This window comes from Epinephelus moara, chromosome 11 (assembly GCF_006386435.1).
Source record: "Epinephelus moara isolate mb chromosome 11, YSFRI_EMoa_1.0, whole genome shotgun sequence".
In the NCBI taxonomy this organism is placed as follows: Eukaryota; Metazoa; Chordata; class Actinopteri; order Perciformes; family Serranidae; genus Epinephelus; species Epinephelus moara.
In genome coordinates, this window is record NC_065516.1 from 8,756,908 (window position 1) to 8,774,581 (window position 17,674).

Genomic DNA, 17,674 nt, shown 5'->3' on the forward strand with positions numbered 1-17,674 from the left:
GTAAAAGTTAATAACTAATTGATAAAATAAATGTATTTTAAAACGTGCTCTTCTGCTCTGATGCAGCGGTCTCTCTGCCTGAAGTCACAGGCACAGACAGCTGTGTAACAATGTCCTGCCCACAGCGCCCATTGATATTATTTTGCGCGACGGACGCTTCATATAATAACATAACAATATACTATTTATGGTGTTATGTCATCGTGTTATTTCTGTCTCTACATGGCCACGCGTTAACAATTCTCCTCTGCTCTCTGTATCGCGCACGGCGGAGTTCCGCCACACACACAGGTGAGCACGCTAGAGCGGCTCGGGCCGCGTTTTCCTGACCCCGAGCCCGGTGCAGTTTGTCAGCTGACAAAGTTATTGAAATGGACAGTGTGTAAATAACCAACAGACTGCTGTTTCGCACAGACAGACACGCTGCTCGCACAGCAGTTCTCAGCACGGCACTCATGCTGAACTTGTGTTGCGTTCAGGCGTTGTCACGTAACTAACAACTTCCAACACTTAAATAGGTCATAGTACAAAACAGCAGCATGTCAAGTGACTTTTTACTTTTATTATATTCAATACAATTGTATGTTCCTAAATCTTGAGACACCTCATATGTAAGCTAGACAGACATTTCACCTGCTCATTACTGTGCACACATGTACTGTATGTACTTAGTCCTAAAGATCCCTTCTGGTGCCAGTAGATACATAGAAACATCCCAGCAGGCTGTGCTTAGCAAGCATACAAAAAAGTTTCACGCATGTGAAAATTATTTTTCATGCGTGTGCTTCACCTCAGCTGCTACAACTCCATCCTAGGGGAAACACTGCTGTGTGCGTTTTGTGCAACAGGTGGATGTGGTAGTCTACTGGTAGAGTAGAGAGAGAGCTAAGTAGCGTTGAAGTAGAGTAGAGCAGGGCAGAGAGATGGAAGCAAAATATATTAAACCCGGTGTTAATACAGCAGAACTGGAGAGAGGGGTGAAAAATAAATAGAGGTGGGCATGGCTCAAGTAGGGCGCAAAATTATAGACGGAGAACGATTGACAAATTTTTCACTTTAAGCCCTGACACTGTCATTTTTGTGTAGGAATTAAGCTACAATACATGACATATGTTGTTTTAATTAATAAATACAGTGTGAATAAAGATTACATAACATAAAAATAACTGCAGTCTTTGTTATTTGATAGCCGCTTAAATTAAACAATTTTTATAGGGCAAGTAAAAACTGACTTCGGGCAAGTAGATCTCTGACCAACTTGCCCGACCGGGCAAGTGGAAAAAAAACCTTAGCGTTGAACCCTGATCATGTTTGCTCTTCACAGAAAGAAATCTGGAAAAACTCTAACCCCTCTCCACTCTTAACTGTTACCAGAAACCGCCATACATATGACTTAACATTTACTCTTGTGGTTAAGCTCTTAGTGCTGTTAAATTGTAGGTACGTGATGTAGGGGTTTCCTATGGAAGCCTTTTTCCATCAGTGTGATGAAAAAAAGAGCCTGTTAGTTCTTAAAATGAGAAACTTTCTGGAAATGATGAGTTAGTATCTCAAAATAATACGTTTCTTTAAATATTGAGTTAGTATTTTAAAATAATGAGTTAGTATTTCGAAATAATGCTTTAATATCTCAAAAATAATGAGTTAGATTTTTTTTTAAAAAAGAGTTAGGATCTCAAAATAATGACTTGGTAACCAAAAATATTGAGTCTGTATCCCAACATAAACAGAAATTTTCCCCCCAAAATGAGTTAGTATCTTAAAAATAATGACTTAATATGTCAAAATAAAGAGAGACTGTCTAAAAAAATCACATATCTTAAAAAAACAAGTATGTTTAATCTATGGGTTTGTATCTCAAAATATAGAAAACCTTTCCTAAAACATTGAGTTAGTTTCTCAGAGTGACCAAAACTCTCGAAATAATTAGTTAGTATCTTAAAAATAAAGAGTTACTATCTCAAAAATAGACCAGTTCTTAAAATAATGCTTTACTTATCTAAAAACAAAAAAGACTGAGTATCTTAAAATAATGAATTAGTATCCCAAAATGATGCCTTAATGTCCAGTAGTATTTCAAAACAAAGAGTTGGGATCTCAAAATAATGAGATAGTGTCTAAAATATTTAGTCTGTATCATAAAATAAAGAGAAACTTTCTCAAAAATAATTAGTATCTTAAAGTAATGACTTAATATCTCAAAATAAGGAGAGACTGTCAAATAAATCACTTACTTATCTTAAAAAACGAGTTAGCATTTTAAACCTATGAGTTCGTATCTCAGAATAGAGAAAAACTTTCTTAAATATTGACTTAGTAACTCAAAGAGAAACTGTCTGGAATTAATAAGTAAGTATTTTCAAATAATGAGTTGGTATCTTAAAACAACAAGTTAGTATCTTAAAATAATGTCTCAAAATAATGAGTTAGTAACTCAAAATAAAGAAAAACTCTTAAAATATTGAGTCAGTATTTCAAAAGAATGAGTTAGTATCTCAAAGAGAGTTTCTTGAAATAATGTGTAAGTATTTTGAAATAATGACTAAGTTTATCAAATAATAATAAAGTTGATATCTTAAACCTATGAGATGAATGAAAGAAAAACTTTCCTAAAATATTGAGTTAGTTTCTCAGAATGACTTATATCTCAAAATAATAAGTTAGTATCTTCAAATAATGAGATTATTTGATTACTATTTTAAAAATAGAGAATGTTTCTCAAAATAACGAAAAACTTCGTTATATAATTAGTCAGTCTCTCCAAATAATGCCTTTATATCTCAAAAATGAGTTAGTATTTAAATAAAAAAACAGTTCGGATCTCAAACTGCTGATGAGTTAGTATCTGAATATATTGAGTCTGCATCTCAAAATAAAGAGAAACTTTGTCAAAATAATGAGTTAGTATCTTAAAATAGTGAGTTAGTTTCTAAAAAGTCTTGTTTGTTTCTCAATAATGTGAAACATTTTCAAATTAATGACTGCATTATTCCAAAATCAATACTTAGTATCTCAAAATAGTGAGTTGGTATCTCGAAATAGAACTATTGACTTTATATGTCAAAAATAATGAGAAATGATGCTAACTCATTATTTTTTATAACGTGTCTCATTGTTATGACTTACAGGATCCTTTTTTTTTTCTTTTTTTTTTAATCACTCTGGCAGAAATGGGCTTCCATAGATTTCTACCTGCAAGTTTTTGTAAACAATCATTGTGACTCAATCTATAGTGATAACAACCCTCTACTTTGGTGAAGAAACTTTGTTCTTGGAGGTGCAGAATTCAAACAACACACTGTAGTTGCTGCTGTATAATCAATAAACAGTCCCCTCAGAACTGGGTGGCCCAGCTCAGTCCACGCATGCTCTCATTCTGTGGAAATCTCTCCCGCTGTGACATGTCAAGGTCACACGTACTACTCCAAATGAAGGAGCCCGATGCCAATCAAACATGCCATGCTCAAGTGATTATTTCACACTGTGGCATGGTCGACAAATGAGGGCACAGATGTCATCAACCTCCAAACAGCTATGGTGCATTAAAGCGCTGGTAAAGAAGCAGTGGGTGCTAAATGGCCTCGTATATATAAATTAGCATGTACAATGTATTTGTGTCTAGATTGTAAACAGGGCAATCATCGAGCCTTCCATCGAGCCAATCAAACCTGATTATGTCGCTTTAAAGGCTAAATCAAAGATGTCTGGTGACCTCTTGCCCTCAAATCAAAGTTTGTATGCGGGCTGTGACGAGCGGGTGCGGCTAATGTCAAGGTGAGCCCGAGCCTCGAGCCATCTGCCGCGCAGCTCATCGCGCCTTATGCTACAGCCCTCTTCCTCTGATCTTGCAAAATGCCTGACAGGCTAACTGTGATTTGGGAGTCAGCTGAGGACATGTTGCTTGTCAATCTCCTTGCGGATAAGAGCGTCAGAAGTTAGCTCGCCATCCCTGACATCACTTTATCATTGTTGTGCTCACACTACAAGCTGAATCTGGGCCTCGTCTCATTATATTCCTGTGACAGACGGCCCTCGTGGCGTGGATTATTTGTTATTTCACATATCGATAGCGGATGATTGAATGATGGCTGCCCTGTAGCTGTGAATATGTTTATACTGTAACATGACTCACTGTGCTGACTTTCTTTGCCCTAGAAACCCAGCTCTGTGCGGATCGACCAACTGGACAGGGAGCAGTTCAACCCAGACGTCATCACCTTCCCCATCATCGTTCATTTCGGGATTCGGCCTGCTCAGCTCAGCTACGCCGGAGACCCTCAGTAAGATCACATACATGTACACACACACATAAATGTCGACCACCCATACAGATGTCTCCCCCCCACCCACTGTGTATCGTCTCCCTTGTTCCCTCTCCTCCTCATTCAGAGGCGCTCTCCCAGGACACCGTGAGGGCAGAATCTCTCATGTTGCCCGTCGAGAAGGACGAGAGCGGCGTATGTAGAAGAGGAGGGGAGATAGACGGATAGACGGAAATATGGGGAATAGAAGGATGAGAAAATGAGTAGCGTGACATTTTCACATGCGTCGTCACGGGTCCCAGGTTTCCGCTGGGTGCCTCCGCCGTGGGAGCCGCTGCGGTTTATGTCTCGTGAATAGTAATGCCACACACGCCACAGGGCTGCAGCAGGGAATACTCTACTGTGCTGCTGCATAATTAACAAAAGCAGTGTATTAGATGATCTGAGCTGCGTTCTCTGAGGCGTTCAGAGATGCGACAAACAGCACGGCGAGTGCCAATCAGAAGTCGGTGCACAACTTGGTTTCGGCGCTCTCATTCTAAATTTAAACCTGTGGGTTTCTTTTTCAACTCCAATATCTGGTCTCAATCACAACAGTCAGGGGGAGGTGCGGGGGAAAAATAGTGGCAATGAAGACGCAAACAAGAGGACGATCATTAGGAAATCCATTTAGGCAGAACTAGTTTGCTTCTTACCCCTGACTAATGTCCCCTCCCCCCTGCCGCTACATTTTAGCCGACTGTCCGCTGAGCTCTTTCATCCCTGTGCACCCTGCTGCCATGTCAAACTTCTCAAAGCAGCAGACAACGACAAATTTATGGATGGACTGGGACATCATTAGCTGATGCAGAAACGAGTAGTAAGAGACCAGCGGAAAGGATTTCCTACCACTGCTAATGATGCGTGTAGCGAGGGCAGGAGTCGGTGTTGATTGCGGCGGCGGCAATGCCACAGAGAGGGAGCCTTGGACACAGCAGCATATATTAACTCAGGAGAATGAAGAAGCTGTGTTGTCTTGTTCGCTTCACACTGTCCGCTGGACGTGTTTGTGCCGCCACTCGAGCTTCTTCAGCTCCATCACAACAGCTGAGGCAAGAATGATGACATGTCAGAGAGGTCAGGGGATGTAAAGAAAAAATGAAAAGACAATCTAAGAGACAGACAAAGACTCTAAGAATGGAGGTTGAGACTGGGAGGCAGGGATGGCTCGATACCTCTTTTTTGTGTCCCATATCGTTACTGCAACTTTAAGTATCTGTCGATATTGATGCCAATCCCAAACCATCTTTTTCCCCTTTCGTAAACAACGAAGTTGTTAATAATACATTTGTATGGACGCACGCTTTTTAACCCGAGCAACTAAAAAACATCATACTCAAACTGTGAGGCAAATATTCAACTCCCCTACTAGAAGGAATACATAACCCACAACATGACTCAGTTTTGTCATATTGCTGCTTCTTTTTATTTCAACTTTTTCCACACAGAAATTTAATGTGCAACTTTGTGCAAAACTTTAAAGATAAGTTTGTAGAGTAACAAAGGAATCCAGTGTAAAATACTGGCTGCTACTACAAAGTAGCCTATACCTCAATGACATAGCAAAAGCAAGTTGCAATGTAGACCATAACTTAAATAACTATAACTTAAAGCTTGGATAATCAGAATCAGAATCAGAAATACTTTATTGATCCCCGAGGGGAAATTATTTATGTTACAGTTGCTCCTTGCAAGAGAGGAAAGATACGTGAAAATATAAGAAATTTAAACAATAGTATTTACAAATATATAGTTAAATAAACAGGAATTATTAACAAACATAAACGTAAATAAATATATATATATATATACATATATATATTGTAAACAAAACAAAAAGCAGTTTAATTTTGGCTTCATTGGGCAAAAGGCAATCGGGGCAATAGACTTTGGGCATATTGAAATTCGAGTGGACTGAAAGAAAACAAGACTTCTGCACTTCCTCTTGGCTCTGTTTACAGGTTTTAGAAAATCTAACGCACGATTGGAGACTTTGGCCAATCACAGGTGATTTCAGAGAGAGAGGGGGTGCTCCTATTGGCTGTGAAACCTGATTCAATGGCAGAGAATCCTGCAAAGAAAGTTGCTTTTCCAGCATTGCCAACAACTGCAAACACCGCAAAACAACCCCAAATAGAAAGACAGACTCATCAGAGGGAAAATCTAAAAGAGAGTCTGACAATAAACTGCACAAAATGTGTCAATATTGGCAAAGAGTTTTAGAGATAGAGAGTGTAGCTAGTAGTTTAGCTTTCTGCTAACCTGAGCCAAAGGCTCATGACTATAGCTTAAAGTTCTTGTTTATGTAGCTAATGTTAGAGCCTCCAATCACAGTGTGTCCCAGTCAGCGGCTGCAGCAACCTGAATACAGTCAGTGCAAACCCCAGCTCTGGGAGAATGGACAGTCCTGACTCCCCACTAGATCAGCAAACTTTCTGTTGCTGCCTTTACACAGGTTAAACTTGGTGCTGCCGCTTGCAACCAGCCTGCTGTGACACTGAGCTGCTACAGCTGCTGACCGAAGGTCCACCTCCAGAGCTTCTGCCTTTTCCAGATTTCTGACAACCCCAGCTTTGACATAAAAATGAAAGCATCTCCAGTATAAAATGTATAGTGGAACACAGTATGGTAGACATGGCATCTTTTTTTTTTTTTTTAAAGATATTTTTGAGCATTTTGCCTTTAATGGACAGGACAGACAAGTGTGAAAAGGGGAGAGAGAGAGGGAGTGACATGCAGGAAAGGGCCACAGGCTGGATTCGAACCCGGGCCGCTGCAGCAGCAGCCTTGTACATGGGGCGCCTGCTCTATCCACTAAGCCACCGACGCCCCAGACATGGCATCTTATCGGACCAATACAGATACTGAGTCTGGATCTGCAGCACATTCCTACTAGGAGAAAGAAGCCCCTTTCAGACCGAGTCATAAATGTGCTATAAGTTTATAATGTCAGTCTTATTGAATAAGCCACAGAGCTTCTTTTCTGTAAAAGTGATGGCAATCTTACAGGGTTTGACCAAGTAGCATTCCATTAACGCACACTGTAACACACATTTGGTTGAACGCTCTCACATTAACGCCTCAGTAACACATATGGATTCAGAGTGGCAGGGTCTCTCTTGTCTCTCACAAGCCTGAAGTTTAGCACATAATTTACATACTTAGCACTGATTGGGCCGTTTTTGTTTCCTCGCACTGCCACTCTACTGGCGCACATAAGTAGTCCATTTCCTGAGTGCTGTGTTTCCATGCATCTTTTTCTTGTTTAAGCCCTGGTAGCTGAAGTTTTTTACATACTTGACAGGAGTAGAAAACATGTGCCTCAGTCTCACGAGGAAAGCAAAATTAATGTGATTGGCTGTTGTCAGGTTGTGTCTGGCCTGTGTCAGAGCTTATTCTGATAAAATTGGACCTTTGTGAACTTTGTGCTTCGTGCTGCTGGGCACCTTTTTAGGGCATTCATTCTCAGTGAATAGCATCCTGTCACTTTTCCAGCACAAAGGTTAAATAACATGAGACAAAAGGGACAGTTCACCCCCAAATCAAAGATGTAAGTTTTTCCTGTTACTTGGAGTGTTATTCACCAGTATAGATTGCTTTGGTGTGAGTTGCTGAATGCTGGAGATAAACAATGAACTAGATGTCACTTGACTTGTGGTGCTCAAAGCGCCAAAAAAAATACATTTGAAAAACTCAACATCAATATCCTTTTTCCAGACATCCTGACCCAGTTATTTAATATAAACCACAGACCTTGTTGTTGGCAGTTTGATGAAGGAATTATTTTCTTCCTAATAACCTACAGCCACCAATCATATCAGTGCAGAAGGAAGCATGGTTCTACTGCTAGCTCACCTTGCGCTACTGAGCTAGCTAACGTTAAAGCTCAGCCAAGGACGACGCGATCAATGTTCATATCTCTAAATCGCTATATTGCTAAAACATGTTTCTGAAAACATTTGGGGTGAGAAATAAGCAACTCAGTAACAGAGTCTTGGTTTATATTTGATCAGTGCAGACTGATTTTACTGTTACCTCAGTTTTATTTCAGTGTGCAGAAAACAGTATGGCAACCACTTCCTTTTCACAAACTCTCGCTATTACAGCTAAATAGTGCACTAAAACATGTTTCTGTAAACATTTTAGGCAAGAAATAGTCAATACAGTAACAAAATCTTGATTTATATTCGATCAGCACTGCCTAGTTTTAGAGTTTGATTGGATTTCTGTCAGAATTTGAGGTCCTTTTAAAGTACTGCAATAGATTTGTCTTTTAATTATCGGTTTTTATTTTATTTTCCACATTTACTCTGCAGAAAAACAATCATTAGACTATCACTTTACCTTCATTTTCAGCTTTCTAATGGCTCATTTTATTTAGGAATTTAACGGAATTCACAACATCACTTCTCATTTTTATTAATGCTTGAAAGGGGCAGTCGGATTTAGTAGCATGTAGTGGTAAAGTTGCAGATTGCAAAAAGCTGGATACCCCTCCGTTTCCATGTGTAAGAGAACCTATGGTGGCCTTAAAGTAACAAAACATTACATTTCACATCTCATTTCTGCCAATAGATCCCCTTAAATCCTACACTCAGTATTCTGTATTCTATCTGATGAGTGATGACAGTGATAAGAAACTTTATCAGAGGTCTGTAAGGGTGGTTAGACTAGTGAGGAGTAGTTGATGATCGTCCCTTGCGCTCACAACCGTCATTTAAGCAAACATGAAGGTAAACACTCATTTAACTGCAAAACAAGTTTATCGCTTGTGATCAGTATTTTATAATTCACTGCTGTTCTTTGCCTCCCTCACCCACCTGGTGCCAAATATCGCAAGTATGGCACTTCTATCCGTAATGGTCCTGTCATGTTTGAGTAGAGCCATTATGGAATGCCAAAAAGCCAGTACTTCAGCAGATAGATGAAGCCAGCAGTGCTACAGATACTATGCCTGAAAAGAGGAAACAGGAGTGGGGGGTGGTGGGGGGTGATGGGGGCAGAACGAAAGAGGCAGCATATGCTAATGAAAGCATGTGCAGGGAGTGGCGAGAGCGGCGGCACTGCTACCCTGAGAGCACACAGTGGATCCGTGGAAAGGTCATTGGAGCGGATTGGGGACGAGGGGGCCTCCCAGGCTGGATAGACTTTCTCTCTCTCTCTGTCTCGCTCACTCTTACTTCCTCTCTCTGTCTCTCGTCCACTCGGGATGCTTCTGTGCGGAGGTGGTGGTGAGCTGATAATCGGGGCGGTAAAGCCGTCTCATTCCCTCGTCTCAGTCTCTAATGAAGTCCCCACTATTAAAGCTCTATAATTCTTCTATTCCACCCCCACTTCCCTCATTTTACTTCCTTCCTTGCTCCCTTCTCTCTTTCTCCTTCTCCATCTTTATGCCTCTCTGCCTTTCTCTCTGTCAATGCACCGTCCTATCCCCCAAACTCCACCACCTCACCCCTCCATCCCACCAATCATAATTGAATAACTCTGGGTAAATGAGGAGAAAGTCTCCTGAATGGGAGCAGAACGGTCACACTCGGCCCTCAGTGCATCAATCAGGGGGTCTGATTGAAAAGAGAGAGGGGGGGTGAGGGGGGAAGGGTAGGTGGTTAGTATGGTGGCTACATGTCACCTTGCCGATAACTCCCTGCCTCTTTTCAGATGCAAATGAGAGCAAAGACAATGGGGGTTTTATAGAAAATGAGAATAAGGAGGTTGTGAAATAGCTTTCGAGCCGTACGTCAGGGCTGCTCAAATGACTTACAGCGTTTTACGTGAAAAGAAAATAAGGCGAAATCATTAGTCACTGTGAACCTGTGCTCACAGTTCAAACAGTGGACATCTGAAAAACAGAGAACCTTCTGTGTCCACAAGCAGCTAATGCAATAACGGCCGCAGGCAACTGTTAAATTATGTTTAATATCGGGCAAGCTGCAGATTAAATATTGATGTGTTGTTGCAAAGCGGGAGAGTGAGGGGGGAGACTGACTGCTGTCAGCCTGACACCTCCTCATTTGCTGTCTGCAGGTACCAGAAGCTGTGGAAGAGCTATGTGAAACTACGCCACCTGCTGGCGAACAGCCCCAAGGTCAAGCAGATTGACAAGCAGAAGCTGACACAGAGAGAGGTGGGTTGAAAGAACACAAACACTCTTTTGTCACACTCATATTTTAACATTGTCAGGTGGCCTGCACTTGTTATGCGGATGCGGGAGCATTGTGCTTTCAATTTAAATATTTTGGGAGCTCATTTCCTGCAGATATGAAAGGTTACGCTGAAACACTGGTGCATTTGCACACTCTGCAGAAATAAGAGTAAAACTATTACTATTATTCCTGCTGTGCGCACTGATTCAAATGCTGCTTATCTGGAACTTGCCCCTGGTAGTCAGAGCGAATGCCCGAAAGTACCAAGGATGCTGTTTTTCTAAACAAAAGTGAGACAGCCAAAACATACAAGAGCAACATTATTTTCTGAGGAGGAGTATTTAAATACTGCATCCAGGGCTTTACCTTAGAAAAAAAATCATTTGCACATTAGCACCATGTTCATTAGACTAGATATGTGTTATTATATAATAATGTGTTAAACTTAACTTTCACCTTATTTTGATTACACAGTCAAATTGTCCAGAATTTATGTGTATTAGCAAATATCTCCTGTTAATTATGATCCAACCTTCATTAAGAGATACAAAAGAATTGTATGTAGGAACTGGAATAAAGCATGAGCATGATGTTTGACAGATTGCACCACCTGTAACTATTTATCCTTTTCAGTTTTCAGACCCTTTACTTCATCATGGTCACATTCAGCTCAGAAATGTCTTCTCTTGTCTTTACTTCAGGTATAAATACCTTTATTTGGTGTGAAAGGATAGGCAGGGTCTTTTACTTAATGTAATAATGCATTAGTTAGGTGAATTTGCACCTCAGAATTATGGTTGGGTATTGTTTATTTTTTCCAATAGTGGTGCTAAAATGATACTTTTAAAACAGTACTGATGCCTTAATTGTGCCTGAACCGATACTAGCACAAATCCATGGTCAAAGACATAAAAGAACAGCTTTTTCATTGCAAAGGCAATTTGAACTTGAAATTGAACAATAATACATGAATGCATTTTTTGTACATGAATAAATTCAAACTTAAAACTAAAATAAATTAACACATTCACATAAAAAATTAAATTTAACACAGTTACAATGAGTTAACAACAAACAGTTTCTGTATCAAAATAAATTTAAAGTTAAGATGAATTATTGTCTCCCTCAGGTGAGGCTCGGCAGCCAGACATTTCTCCATTATCTGTTTGTCACTACAGTAAAAGCAGGTGGTCCACCTTTATGGTCCAGTGAGCCTGGTTGGGTTCCAATGGGAGGTTAAATTTGCTTGCTATCTTCAGGGCTAACCTCCTTCACTTTAATCAGCAGGTGGCAAACAAAACACGGGAACCTGGCTCAGGTCTTGAGGAATTGTAGCATTTATTCACTGACAAAAAGCCCACAACCGTACACACACTGCTGTGCTACAATTAACTTCAGACTCTCTGCTCCTGTCGCCGCAGCCTCACCGTCAGGCATCAGCATCACACTCTGTCTCTCTCTGTCTCTCACACTTGCTGTGTAAAGAATCTGGCGCTGAAACTGGGCACTGAAATCTTCATTGTTATTCGGTCCTGTAGGCATCGGCCTTATAGGAACTAGTGCCATATCGGTACTGTTTTTATTTTATTTTTTTTCCCCAATTCTACTTAGAATAAAGGCTCAGATACACTTAATCGACTATAGAGAACAAGCAGCAACGAAGACACCCTGCTGTGTCGCCTGACATTGCCGTGTCTTGGCCAAAAAGTTGCACATGAACACACCGTATACACTATAGCCGACAGGCAACCAGCACACGTTCTGCACCTGCATGAGAGGAAACAAGTCTCCAGACCAGGAGACAGCAGTTGTCTGTAATCGCCATTCAAAAAGGGAAACCAGAAGACTGTCTTGATGCAAGTTAGCCAGTTAGCACATTAACAACACAATCCAATGTTGAAAGAACAGAGCACACTAGGTGTGTCAGTGAACAATAATGCAAACCATCAGAAAACGTTTCTGCTGAAGAGCTCAGCGGCTAAAGAAAAATAATCTCACCTTATGTAACAAGCTTGTTTTGGTCTCACTCCCTCGACTTTAGCTCTTTGTTTACTTTCCTCACTTGCCTTTCTCCTCTTGTGCGCTGAGCTGAACTGCCAATCAGAGTGATTTCATTCACCAATGGGCTCCGCCATGGCTGACACTGATTCATTGTGCTGAATCAGCCAAAAAAACAAAGAGGGGCAACAGTGCAGGAAACATCGCACCAACCAGGGCGACAGATGGTTACCAGCAACCCAACACTGACTGACGGCTAACTGTTGGCTTGGTGTGTTAGGGCCTTAAGACCTAATCCACATGCACACAGGTATATGTAATTTAAAAAGTAGCCTTTTCCATGTGTTTCGGCCTTTTGTCTACCCCCACACTAAGTTTTAGATCACTGAAAACTGACCTTGTGTAAAACTCAGTCTAGGGTGAATATTTTGAGAAACTTTTCAGTGTAGACAGGAAAAAACAGGCTTTGGCTTGAGAGGTGTCACAAATGAGGCGCTATTCGTGCAGTGGTGGACTCTAACTTTGCTAACAAGACTTCTAACATGATAACACATAAATGTACAGTTATTTTCCACTTTATTGAGGAACAGAGGCATCAGAATGTGCAGCAGAGGTCACTGCTCAATGTAGCCCTCTGATAATAGCTTTTCTTCATGCCTCTGATCCGCCAGCATCTCTTTGTCTTCCTTGGCTTTGTTGGTTTGTTTTTTTTTTAACAGTGCTTTGGTTGTGTTTTTTTTGTTTTCATTTGGACTGAGATTTAATTTCATAACGTTTTTTTTTTTTAGAATAAAGGAGGGAAAAACCTCATTTTCAAAAATACACATGTACTGTATGTGTGGGCTCAGCCTAAAACTGCTGTAACTGTTCTCCTGAGTCAAGTGTGAAGGTCGACCCACCACCAGGGACTGAGAATGAAAAAAGGTCCTGGTTTGGTGAAGTAATGACCATGTAGCCACAGGGAATCACCAGTGCTGTGTGTGGCCTGAGGTAGCTGAGCACACGCTTTGTCCCACCATATCTCTCCTGTAGGGACTGCTGTAACTTCTCTACAGTAGATACAGCTTCTCCATTATCTGTGACTGTGAGTGTGTCTCTTCTTTTGGTCTGTTTGATACACTCTGAATCAATAATGAGTAAGAACTCAGAGCTCAATTAGCTTGTTTCCCAGGTAGCTCGGCAAAAGCTCTCTGGCTAACAGGCCCTGACAATCCTACTGTCAACCTGCACTGGAGCAATTAGTGAACCCAAACATATGCACACTCACACACTGGGTCCATCAGGCTCTACCACGATGCATTAGCCATGTCAATGTCTCTTCACTGCAGCGGCAGTGTGGCATCGCTGCCTATTTAATGCCTGAGAGAACACTCAAGCTTCCTGAGTAAATGTTCTCTCGGTGAAAGACCAAACGTGTGTTTATTTTGCATTTTCTAGCATTAAGAATCACACTGTCAGAGATGTTCACAGCAATGCTGCTTCAGCTGGCTCTTTGATGCCTCTGTGCTCAGTCTAGAGTCCACGGAGCTGCAGGGAGGTCGAAGGTGTACGTCTTGGCTGGAACTGGCCTTCACACCAGGGAGCACGTCTCTGCACCCATTTCCAGATCTCATGCTGAGAGCATGGAGGGTTGCGGGTGTGTGGGCGGAGCTGGTGTGTCACTGAGGGACATGCAGACTCTCAGTGTGTGTTGCCCAGATGAATTTCAGGGATCCAGACTACCACAAGTTGCACTGGTGCTCCCTACTGAAAATTTTAAGAGCACTAGCACAAAATGTAGAAGCCCCACTTCAATTAACATGCAGCGTAACACATTCATATTTTTTCCATCTTAATTACATTACTGATAAATGTTATGGTAATTAATAGACAGTTTACAGAAATACCAATGTGCTGTTTCATTTTCAAAGAAAAAGTCAAACTCTAAGGTACATAACTCTGAAGTTTGCAGCTGAACTTACTAATGTTTACACATCAAGTATTTGATGTGTTAAACATTTTGGCAATTTTCCAGATTGATACAGTAAAAAAAAAGAAGCTTGGTTTTGAGTCTGTATGTAGTCAGCGTTGTCCTTTAAGGGATTGCCAATTTTCAGCCAGTTTCGAATCCTAACAGTGTGGGTAGTATGTGTACGTGAGCAATGGTAAACATCTCTTCATCTTATAACAGCCAGATCTTCTTTCTCGTCTCTCAGATCAGATCCTCCACATGATGCCTTTTGCGTCATCCGGAGGATTTTCGCTTGCTCAGACTACAGATTTTCTTCTCACCACAGACAAAAAGAGTAAAGAAGCTGATCGAGACAAAGAGAGCTGCCTCTTCGTCAGACTCAGACCAAACTCAGATGATACCGTAAGCAGTGCTGATCGAATATTAACCAAGATTCTGTATCTCAGCTTACAGTTAACTGTAATTCGAGCTTGTTTAACAGCTGGCCTCCATATTGATTTCTGTGTTAAAGCACACAAGCTCCCACCAAGTCATCCACCAGCAGTAGCGTTTTTTTGCTCTGGTTTGACACAGTGGATTCTGGTAGTTGTAGGTTTTCTACCTCTTGAGCAAAAGCATCCTTTTTCTCTGGTTTTATGAAAAGACCATCTTTCCAGCAATTAAATGCTTCAATGAAAATTTAATTTTTTAATTTAAAAGTTTTTTTTTTTTTTTTTTTTTTCCAGCAGCCCAAATCAGTGTAAAGTTATTTCCCTCACAAAGTTAGTGAGAGTTCAGGGACAGAGGTTACATGCTTTATACTTCCTGTGAATATAATCCAAATAATCTTATTTATCTATGTATTTTTTATATACTCTGTGTTAGCGCCTTATTTTGAGAAGCAGATGTAGTCACGTGTGTATCCTGGTCCATTTCAAGGCATTTACAATAAAGGTCAGAGTGAAGGTGCACTCCAACTTTAGCAGCAGGTGGTTTGACCATGAGGAAGCAAGTGAGGGTAGCTTGACTGCACTCTCTTTATCAGTCAGTTCATCTGCTTCTTTGGAGGAGAAACAGTGTGTGATGTGTCTATACCACCCCAGTCGCCAGGTTGATGGAGATTGTCTCTTTCAAAAAATTTGAGTATGTTTGATTGCCTTGGTTTTTGTCAGACGTATGGTTCTAGGAAGTGCGTCTTGCTGCAACTCTGTATGCTACAACTGAACTGAAGAATGTGAAAGATAGTCCTGTAATGAAATAATAACTCCTCAACATTCAGAAATGCAACACTTGAACTATACACAATTAAGGAACATTTTTTCAACCTTAAATGCCAGGTTTATTTCAGAATAACTGTGTATTTATTCATCATAAAAAAACAAAAACAAATGAAATCAATAATTCGTCGTCTGTCGGAGGGTGGGGGCGTCCCCCCAGCATAATGGTAGGGGAAACATTTCATGCAGACTGTCTGTGTGTGTTGCCCAGATGGATTTTTTGTGAGTCCCTTAGCCAAATGCATGACTTGGCCTCAAACAGGCAGACTGATATTGTCTTCAGAAAACACTCCAACTCCTTTCACTTTTTTTCTGATGCTTCTTGGATGATTTTGCATTCAAAATATAACAATTATCTTGAAATGTTCATTGTTTCTTGGTCTACACAATATAACCAATAATTGCAAGAAAAACAAGTTATAAAACATTTGTCTAACTGTACTGAAAATGAATGTTTCTTTATTATCTCCTGTCTCTAATTTGAATAACTATTCAGCCCCAAGTCAGTACTTTGGCAGTGAATTCAGCTCCGAGTCGTCTCTATCAGCTCGGCATATGTGGATTTGGGGATTTGCTCTGATTCTTTCTCGCAGATTTGGCCGAGCTCAGTTGAGCTGTATGAGGAGCATCTTTGAAAAGCTATCTTCAACTCATTCCACAGATTTTCCATTGGTTTCAAGTCTGGGCTTCAGCTGGGCCACACGAGAACTTAACACTGTTTTTCTCAGACTGCTCCAGCGTTGACTGGGCTGTATTTTTACAGATCATTGTCTGTCTCGCTGCAACATAAACTGGCCCAATCTGAAGATTTTGGCATGTAAACATGTTTCTTGACAAAAATCTTCAATTATTTGGTCCCTAGTGTACATTTTAGGAAGCAATCAACAAAAAGATCCAGCAGGCAAAGATATAGAGAGTAAATTGATGTAGGGAAACACAAACTGTGAAATTCTGGGCCAGTACCAATGTTTAAAATAACGATTTGGTTGATAGCCAATACCAATGTTTTTTTATTTGTTGTTTATTTTGTTTTTGTTGTTCTTTATTCTCCCTTTTTTGACAGGAAAACAAAGAAATCCTCATGATAAAAACAATTAATAACTTATAGTCATTTTAGCCCTCCATTACCAAGCAACAACCTCTGGGGCTGAAAAATGAAGCCAACACGAAGTGCCAAAAACTGCAGTTCTTTTAACGGCCACTTGAGGCTGGCTCCAGAAGTCAGTCAGTGCCCATAGACCCCCATGTTAAAATGCTCAACTTTACAGCAGTAAAAAACATGTTAACAGCCTGGTACAAAAAAGGTTTTGGTCTCTAGAACTAATTCCCCCCTTCATGACAACTGTACATGGGTGTCAATTTTATGTGACTCACCTGTTTAAATGTTGTTAAGTGGTAGGCTGTCTGCCGATAGTGTCCTCGGCTTCTCAGTCAGATCCATCCCTCGCTCCTCCACAGTGTCAGCCTCTCACCCAAATAAAGTCACTTCTGGCTCCAAAAAACAAAGTGCCGAACTCGGGGCTTCAAAACAGGAGTCCACGTTACGGTAGCTAAGTCTAGCAAATTTACGAATCCTAAGATGGTGAAGGAATGCCTCCCTTACTCTGCCTTACTCTGTATCTGACTGGCTTACCCTGACCTTCCAACCCTTACTTTAACCAATCCCACTCCTTTCGCCTAAACCTAACCAATACAACCAATGAAGGCAACAAGCACTAACCAATCAGAGGGAGAGTAGGTCATTTCTTCACCATCCTAGGATTCGCAAATTGGCCTGGGTCCATTATTTTTACAGTCTGTGTTTATTACACTGTCTTTGAATGAGCACAAATTCAAGAACTCAAATTTATGAAACAACCTTTTAATATAATCTTTCACAAGAAAAAACTGTTTTTAAAGAACTGCTTCACAACCTTTTTACAATATATATCATAATTCCCTCTTTAATTTTATATTGCTGTGAAAACATCACCAGAAATTTCTCCTTCAAACAACTGTATTTTCCCCCAAAAAACAATTTTACAA

General features: G+C 40.5%; 1 protein-coding gene across 2 annotated transcripts in view; it reads left to right on the plus strand.

Annotated features, from left to right (window-relative positions):
• The window catches only part of drosha (drosha ribonuclease III), a 170,135-nt gene that overhangs the window by 36,008 nt on the left and 116,453 nt on the right, over positions 1–17,674 (plus strand). For both annotated transcript variants that reach the window (XM_050056314.1, XM_050056313.1), the window contains exons 14-15: positions 4,156–4,280; positions 10,326–10,425. In XM_050056314.1, the coding sequence (XP_049912271.1) occupies positions 4,156–4,280; positions 10,326–10,425 (225 nt within the window). The remainder of the gene's footprint in view (positions 1–4,155; positions 4,281–10,325; positions 10,426–17,674) is intronic.